General features: G+C 37.4%; 2 protein-coding genes across 4 annotated transcripts; one reads left to right on the forward strand and one right to left on the reverse strand.

The window, feature by feature from the left end:
- Positions 1-1,271: 1,271 nt before the first annotated feature.
- On the forward strand, positions 1,272-2,864 carry LOC113290981 (pectinesterase QRT1-like). Its single transcript, XM_026540562.1, has 5 exons — positions 1,272-1,558; positions 1,666-1,855; positions 1,943-2,146; positions 2,257-2,492; positions 2,573-2,864. Exons 1-5 carry the CDS (start codon positions 1,272-1,274, stop codon positions 2,862-2,864), a joined length of 1,209 nt encoding a protein of 402 aa, XP_026396347.1.
- Positions 2,865-3,235: 371 nt separating this feature from the next.
- LOC113288151 lies at positions 3,236-8,214 on the reverse strand. Of its 3 annotated transcripts, XM_026537112.1 has the most exons (8): positions 8,100-8,214; positions 7,369-7,676; positions 5,910-6,004; positions 5,690-5,812; positions 5,514-5,606; positions 4,827-5,414; positions 4,265-4,481; positions 3,236-4,140 (listed from the first exon to the last, which is right to left on the reverse strand). In XM_026537112.1, the coding sequence occupies exons 2-8, from the start codon at positions 7,655-7,657 to the stop codon at positions 3,551-3,553; spliced, it is 1,995 nt and encodes a 664-aa protein (XP_026392897.1). In that variant the 5' UTR covers positions 7,658-7,676; positions 8,100-8,214; the 3' UTR covers positions 3,236-3,550. The 3 variants fall into 3 exon arrangements, with proteins under 3 accessions (XP_026392897.1, XP_026392896.1, XP_026392895.1); XM_026537111.1 differs by having other exon boundaries at positions 4,827-5,606; positions 5,910-5,980; XM_026537110.1 differs by having other exon boundaries at positions 4,827-5,606.
- Positions 8,215-8,902: the final 688 nt, after the last annotated feature.

Here is an 8,902-nt window from a genome sequence, read left to right on the forward strand (position 1 = left end):
ATCTCTTATTGTCTACAGTCCTCTTTCTCTCCCTTAAACTCTATCCTCCTCTTGTTCCATCAATATTCTCTTTCGATCTATGCATTTATGCTCACATCCTATGGTTTCACATCAAAGACTATGCAACACTATAGTTAAAACTAAAAACTAAAAAGAAACAATTATTTCCTGCTGAAAAGTGAAAACAAATTCGGAACTGCTCAATTTCAAAATTTCTAACCAAACAGTCTCATATTGTTTCTAGCTGCCTGACCTGTGAACCGATGATTTACATAGTATTTTGGTCATCACAAAGGAACCACAACATATATGAAGTCTAGTCATCTCATCATTATAGTTGGATTACTCAGTTCACAACCAAATAGGCCTCACATCATGGTACAATTTTTAGTTCATTGTACTGTCAATACAAGTCTTTCCAAACAATCATAAGCCTATCAAACGTTCATCAAAGTGAGCGTTATCACAATCCTTAGACTGTCCTCATCAATGAAGAAGTATTATGAGATTATCTTTCAATTTATTTATTCAGAATGGATGACTTTGTTGATTAAATGAGCTAGGCGGGCAATGCCGCAATCGGTTTAATTAGACGCCTTCTTTCTTAAATTTGAAGCAGTACCAACTCTTGCTGCAGCCTGTAGCTGCACAAATCAAAGGACGGGGCCGGTTTGAGTAAGAAAGTATTGGACGGTCAGGATCTTTCCCATTACTCTTTTCGTGTCAGGTACCAGGTACTTTTGAACAGTGTAAGCAGTTATTTCGGAAAATTAAAAACGCTTAGACTGAAGCGAGAGACCATAACCGCTACTACTATATGACTATTGAAGAAGAGAGTATTTGAGTCTTAAAAAGGAGGATAATAACTACTCATCAACAACCAATTTCTCCACGTTCAATTTTAAACTCCCATCATTCATCATCATCAAAATCAAACAAAATCTTTTCTTCTTCCATCAATTTTCTTAGAATTAGTACTCTTTTCATGACTAACCTTTACAATTCCCTCCATTACATCCCAATTACATAATCATAATTCTCCATTAATACTTCTCCTCTATCTCATCTAACTCTTTCTCTTTCTATATGATGCGTTTTTATTTTCTCTCTCGTCAGCTAATCCTCAAAAGGAACTGCAACAGACATTCACATTCTCAACATACGCTCCTCTTCATTCACCATTTATTACTTTCTCATTTCTTCTTTCTCATCTCCTCCTTAGCTCCAATCCAAACAGAGCAAACAAAACAGAGTATAACGTGGTGGTGGTGATGGCATTCTCATTTTTAAGTCTTTTCATGGTGTTTTTCTTCGTTTCTTTGAATGGTTTTCAATTGGGTTTTTCTTCGCAATTTGGGAATTTTATTACTTGGGAAGATATTAGAGTTGAGAATTACTTTGGTAGAATGAGAATAACTGATAGAGATAACAGTAGTCGTGTGATCATGGTTGCGAAAGATGGATCAGGAGATTCGTATACGGTTCAAGGTGCGATTGATTTGATTCCAGATTTTAATAATCAAAGAGTAAAGATTTGGATTCTTCCAGGAATTTACAGGTTTGTGTTTGTGTATGTTCAAGAAAACAAGTTTCTGTACTTCATTCAAGGTCAAGTCTTTATTCAGAAGCGTTACTCACATTTTGTGGTTTTTGGTTTGTTTGCAGGGAAAGGGTGTTAGTGCCTAAAACTAAACCTTACGTTTCGTTTATTGCGTATAGAAATGCTGAAACTGTAATATCATGGAATACCAAAGCTTCTGATAGAGATATAAATGGGAATGAAACTGGAACTTTCAATACAGCTACTGTTGATATACAATCTGATTACTTTAGTGCGACAGGAATTACATTTGAGGTAATTTCTTTGCGTTTTCATAAACGAGATGTAGTTTAGATAATTTTGGATTGTAGATTGCTTAATAAGGTTATGGCGTGGTTGCAGAATACAGTGGTTTCAGTTCCAGGAGGGCAAGGAATGCAAGCCGTTGCGTTGAAAGTTGCAGGAGATAAAGCTATGTTTATCAGAGTTAACATTTTAGGTTCACAGGATACTTTGTTGGACTTGAGTGGATCACATTACTTTTATCAATGTTATATTCAAGGAGCAGTTGATTTCATTTTCGGCAGTGCAAGATCACTATACCAGGTATAAACAGAAAATGGGTCATTTCATTGGAATAGTTCTTTCAGTTTGTCATAGATAGATAGGCGAACTTTCTTGATTCTAATAGCAGAAGGTGGGTATGTGAAAAGCAGGATTGTATTCTTCATTCAACTGCTGGAAGTGTGGGAGCAATTGCAGCTCATCATAGGAATTCAGCAGATGAAGATTCGGGATTTTCGTTTGTGAACTGCAAAGTTAATGGAACAGGTTCCGTTCTCTTGGGAAGAGCTTGGGGTAAATACTCTAGAGCAGTTTATTCTTACTGTGATTTCGACGGAATTATAGCTCCCACTGGATGGAGTGACTGGGGAGACTCATCAAGAAGAAGGTAAGATATCAAAACACTACTTAGTATTCATGTTTTCGAATTTGGAAACGAAATTTGAACCTAACTTAGGTTTATTGCAGCACTGTGTTGTTCGGGGAATATCAGTGTCGTGGTTCGGGTGCCAACTTGGAAAATCGAGTACCCTGGGCGAAAACATTCAGCTTTGAAGAAGCAAGACCATTTCTAGATATGACTTTCATTGATGGAAATGAATGGTTAAGACTTTTATTCTCTCACTGTTGTAGACATGCTTCAATCAATGGAAGGATACTGCACATATTTTCAGTACATACAGCCTCTCAAATGCCAAACAATGCTTATTCAAAATATGTACAGACAGGGAAATTGGTGCCTTTGCTTAGCAGATTATGAACTCGAGTGGTGTAAGCAAGTCAAGAGCAATGATAACAATTAGCAGGATAGCTGTTTACATCAGATCATCGATCAGCCAAGTAACAAATTTTCGACAAATACAAGTCATACATAGTGATAAAGTAAATGAAAGGAATCATTCACAGTGATGTAAGGATGCTTTTAAAATGGGATCATAGATATGTGATGAAGAGTTAAATGAGGTGGTATTAGTTTTAAGGGTGTCATGTGTGCATTTGTTTGTTTGTTGTGAGTGTTTGCTGCGTACACCTTGCACAAGTAAGATCATCCTCATTGCCTGCATCTGACCTGTTCCTGATTATGATTCATAACCACATAAATGTAACTTGCTTGTTATACTGCTAATGGAATGCATAATAACTAAAGTTGATTCATTTCCAACATAATAATGGGGCTGTTATGTTCATAGTTCAGTAAAGTACTATGACACATGTTACACAATATCTTAAGTTTACTAGCACCGCAATTGGCTGGCACAAGCACAATCACTGAGCCCGACTTTCTAGTCTAATTATCCCATTACTTTCATAGCCTACAAAAGATTCTCTATAGTTTATATACAGCCCTCTCCAAGTCTTCTTATAAGACAACAAAATGAACTTATCCCATTAACACTGGCATCATCTATGTATCCTATCTACAAGTACTATAATTCACTTTTATGTTCAAGCATCATCTCCATCCAAATCTACAAGGTCACATTTTTGGCTTGCCGTCTCAACAATATCTACTTTCATATCCACCTTGTCATTCACACCATCACCTTTAGTATCATTTTCTTCCTTTCTACCAATACAACCCTCTCCATGGCCTCCGTTATCAATGTCCATAGCATCTTCTACCTTCATATCCACTATGTCCTTCTCTTCATCAACCTCCATTTCACTTTTTTCATTGTCGCCATCACTTCTCTTCTTACCTTTCTCGTTAGACTGCACCAGCTTGTTTGGGATCACCCCAGTCATATTTCCAGGAATGACACTGGATCCAGCTGAAACATCTAAGTCCTGCTTATTCTCTTTGACTTCATCAAGTTTAGAAGCACTGGGCAATTCACGGTCCGACATCGCAATGCCACCAGACTCGACTCCCTTAGCTACAATCGAGCATGCAGGGATCTTTGTGCCGTCTCGAAGAGCTGCTGCAACAGCACAGTGTATATCTGCATTCGGACCGATGTCTCTCCACTTGGTACCGTCCCAATCCCTAGATCTCCTAAGGTTTTTCCTTTCTATTTTCATGAACTTGTTTTCACCTGAAACGTTACGCAAGTGATGCTTTCATCTATTGTATGGCGGCATGGTGTCATATTCAATTAAAGTTCCCACAAGGTTGATATCCACGCAAAAAAACATGAAGTTTCACGAAGAAAAATATACCAGGGAAATAAACTTTTACATCACCATCTGCAGCATTTTCAGTTTCAACTAATGCTCCTTCCCACCAGCCATCGCCACACCATGCATCCACTGGAGCACCAATTTCAAAAACAATATCCAAGAGATCCTGGGGAGGCCACGGTCGCATCCTCGGTCGCTCTAAGCATCTCATTCCCAATTTATCAGGAGGTGCTAGTCTGAAGGCAGGGACCCATTCCTACATGTACAAAAAAATTGGCATGAGCAGTTTTTCTGCACAAAATAAAAAGGAAAAGAAAAAGACTTTCTTCTAGAATTCAATCAAGATTAACAATGTCTCTAATGCTGCAATGCAAGAACTAAGTTAACAATATTGTCCTCTAAACCTTTTTTGGCTTAGCCACTTGAAATATTTCACAGGTATATCCAAATTACTACTAGCAGTTAATACATCATTTCATATGTATATCTTAATTACTACTAGCAGATCCAGTAAAAGCACATGGTAGTAAATTTGTTTCTCATTTTTTATACTTCTGGTCACGCTGACTGGCAACTATAAAATGAGTCACTGCATACTCACACAAACATTTCCTGGTTCATCCTCGTCCTCCAGATCATCATATTGAACCTTAACCTGCTTCTGATGTGATGCATGCACGATCATACCCCTGAACCAGCAGCCCCTTATGCCACTATCATTAGACAACAGTTCAATCTTTTCACCAATTTTGAAGGGCAAAAGGATTGAGCGTGGGCCTCCAACAGATTTGGCTGTCAGCAGCCTACTGTTAGATGATAAACCTGATTCCAAGTTCTGAATTGCCCCTCCGAAGGATGTCGGTTCACTTCTTTGGCCTGAAACTTTGCCACCAGGTGAGTTTGTCAAAACTCTCTGTTGTCCTCTGGAACTTCTAATCCTCTTTGATCCCATCTTAGTTCTTTTCCCTTTGACGAATTCTTCCTCTTCTTCTAAACAAGACAGGATTGCTTGCTCAAAATATCCCTTTAACTTAGTTGGATCAAAGGACTTGATTTTGCTGCTTTTAAACTGCCTAGAGCATAAATAGACTCTTTCTAAAGACGCATGTGGAAGAATCGTTAAGAATTTATCGTAATGATCTGGAGTTAAAACTGTGGCTCGACCATCAACACATTCAGCACTGATTACCTGTGAATTAGGAGTAATAAAAACTTCCCTTAGGTGAGGTTTGGATACACGAATCACAGCCTCGACTTCTTTACTGTGATGAAACCACCTTACTTTTACCTTCTTCTGCCCTTTCCTGTCTTCATACATATCTTCTATATATGCCACATAATGAGTTTCTTCTTTTGCCATGATAAGAACAAATGCATGAATCTGGACATCATTGAAAAGGAAAGGTATTCAAGTGTACCAAACGAGGATCGTTGGATAATAAGAAGTAACGTTACGATACTTACGGCTATAACTGTTCCACTTCTGCAAAATGTAGGGTAATGCTTGAGTTGTTTGCCACATGTCCAGGAATCACCTGACCATACAATGTCTGAGTTAAGCCCTTTAAGCTCTCTTGAGAAATGATCCTGAAATGGAAAAAAAATAAAAATAAAATGGTTATAATTCAACAAGCAAAAAGATGAAAAGCAAAAGCGGCGTGAGTAATGAATGAAAGATAAATACCGCATCATCAGGTATATGGCTCCCAAGAGCATGTGCTACCTCCTTCGGCAAACTAGATGACCCTAAAGCTTCTGCGGAATCATGCGTAGGGGAGTCTATCATCGATAAAATAAAATGACAAAGTTATCAGATGAGTACTTAACATGATTGCTAAAGGCTGGTACCATGATTGCTAAGGGAAGGTATCAATCCAGTATCCAACGGCCAGGATTACTTTGTCTTTCATGAACTGGTACCCGCCCCGCTAATTGCGGTATCAGACTTTAGCAATCATGAGTACTTAAGAGCAATGAACAAGGAGTAATACATTATATACAAGATACATATTTTGGTTTAAGGATGGTGCAAAAGCGAATGCATCTATAGAAATGAAATATGGAGTCGTTAAATTTGACGTTAATGATCAGGGTGTCACGGTGACCTTCCAATTCTAGTACAATAATTGTGGGAGAATGGAGTGCACATAACAAATACAGGCCTGGGAACCAAATTAATAAGCATTTGGCAAAGCTATCTTCAACAGGTTTTAGTTTCAACAACCACGTGGCACAGAAGCGTGTTATCGAGGCTAACTTAAGCAATGGCTACAAGTGGTATGTGTAAGAGTATATTATGTTTCAGATTTATAAATAAAAAAACGGAAAACCACCTCGTCTATCAGTATATACTAAATTTGACTACGATAACTTAATGAAATGGGTTATTATAACGACATGAGCCAATTAACACGTTGAGTCTACATGAACGGAAGAAATACATAGCAGACTTTTGAAGGATATTCACACTTATATTTCCAGTGTAACAAAACATTTAATACCATGGTTTCATGAACATAAAACAACAATACTAATACACTACTGTATCTTTTAAGCAATATTTGTATATGTTCTTCAATGCATTGTTCAAGCAGCATCAGTAGTACAAACCTGAGGCATGTGACTATGTTAGAATCGCCCAGATACATGGCAGCCAATATGCCAACATTGAATTTCCTCTAGAAACAGTTTAAGAAATGCGACTTCTTGTATTAGTTTATGCAGTCGACTCAACTGAACTAGATGCATAAGATCATGAGAAACAAGCAGAGTTAACTCACATTATCTCCCGAACTCACTCAATCAGTGGACAGTGTAATACTACACATAGTGAGGATTAAAAGGGGCGTCACAGATTTGACAAAAGTGTTTAGTTACCTGTGCTGGAGTATTAAACATTAAAACCTTGTCAAGCTCAAACTCATGAAATAGGTGCACATGAAAGTGTAGCATTCCATAATTCAATTACTAAGAATAGCTATCACCTTGCACACGTATGTCTGCAAACTGATAGCATTCCCTAATCAAATTTCAAACAAATTCTTGTACCAGCGGAACTCAAAAAGTAGACAATCAACAAAACAAACAGAAAGAACTGAATAAAAAGGTAACACAAAACTCCTAAACAAAGAAATAAGACATACTTATACGGTCTCGAGGAGGCTTCGAGAGCAACGAAGTGAGCCAATCAACAACTTCTCTTCTGGATCTCCACTTAAAGCCACAAGTAATGGACAAGTCAGCACCATAAACCTTTAAGAAATCATCCTCGGCAACATACACCATGTGTCTTACACTTCTTTCTGTACCTATAACTGCAAGAATGGAATCTCCAGCAGAATCTTTCAAGTAACAGTGGACTAGTCTATTACCCTTTTCCTGTGAAACAAACACCTCTTTCCATTCCAGGAAACCCTGGTTTTCCACAGACATCCTGATGGAGGGATATGACCTAAATGAATGTCAACCAAAGCACCTAATCAGACAGTCAAATTTCCCCACATTTATACAGACCATTAGCTAAGATGAGACTAATTAGGTACCAGCGATCAAAAAGGAAAAAAAATATTAAAAAAAAAATCAAGAAAAAGTATTGAGGTTTGGTCCGGGCAAACCTAGAGGCAGATGCCCAGATCAAAATAGTATCCAAAGCAAGAAATAGGTTTTAAGGTTGATCACTCTAAAAATGCCGTAGTTATGCTATGATAATGAACTATAATGTAATTCTTTAAACTTTTTTTTTGTTGTTTTTTGTTTTTAGCATAACCAGTGGAAAAACAAGATGGGCATTTGAGTAAAAAGAGGAAGAAGACATTGAGCAAAAACAATCAAAGTATGATAAAGTAATGAAAAGGGTTTGATCAGCTGAACAAACCTATAAAGTTGCCGTGGAAACCCCCTACTTGATGCACAAGGGGGAAGAAGATAACGGAGTCAGAATTGTTGGAGCAGATGGATCAGCTTGGCCGCTTGGGACTTACGTCCCTCCCATTAGAGAGAGGAGGTTTTAGAGCGTCCACAATGGTGCGAGTATAACCAAAGGGGGAAATTAGGCTCAGGCCCAACCCATGGATAACCCATAATATGAGGCCCTTAATTAAAAAAAGTTTAAATTTAGGCCCCGAGTTTTTAAAAGACCTTGATACCCTTATGCATATTGTCAAGCCCATAATTAAATAAAATTTAAATCTAGGCCCAAAATTATTAAATCTAGGCCCGAAATTATTAAAATACAGTGCGAAGGTGTAAACAGAAGTTACACATGCATATGGCATGTGTAACCAGAAGTTACACATCTTTATGATATGTGTAATGCAAAGTTACACTTGTATATATATGCAAATAAATAGACATCAAAAAAAAACACAAAAAAAAAGTTATTACTTTAATATTCATTTACAATAATTTCTTAGCATGTGTAACTAGAAGTTACACACGCATCTGTTTAGTGTAATTGAGAGTTACATATGTGTCTATCTAGTGTAACTGAGAGTTACACATGCATCTGACTTGTGTATTCAGCGTCAACTCCAGTTCCAGCGAGACCATTACCACGTTTAAGCAATTAGCTTTTATGAAGTTATCTAAAACCTGAAATATAACAACAAGCAATCAGTATTTATACGATTAGAATGAACAGTACATAAAACAATGTATATTTCAGTTTCACAAGCATCT

Source organism: Papaver somniferum, chromosome 6 (genome assembly GCF_003573695.1).
Source record: "Papaver somniferum cultivar HN1 chromosome 6, ASM357369v1, whole genome shotgun sequence".
Taxonomy (NCBI): Eukaryota; Viridiplantae; Streptophyta; class Magnoliopsida; order Ranunculales; family Papaveraceae; genus Papaver; species Papaver somniferum.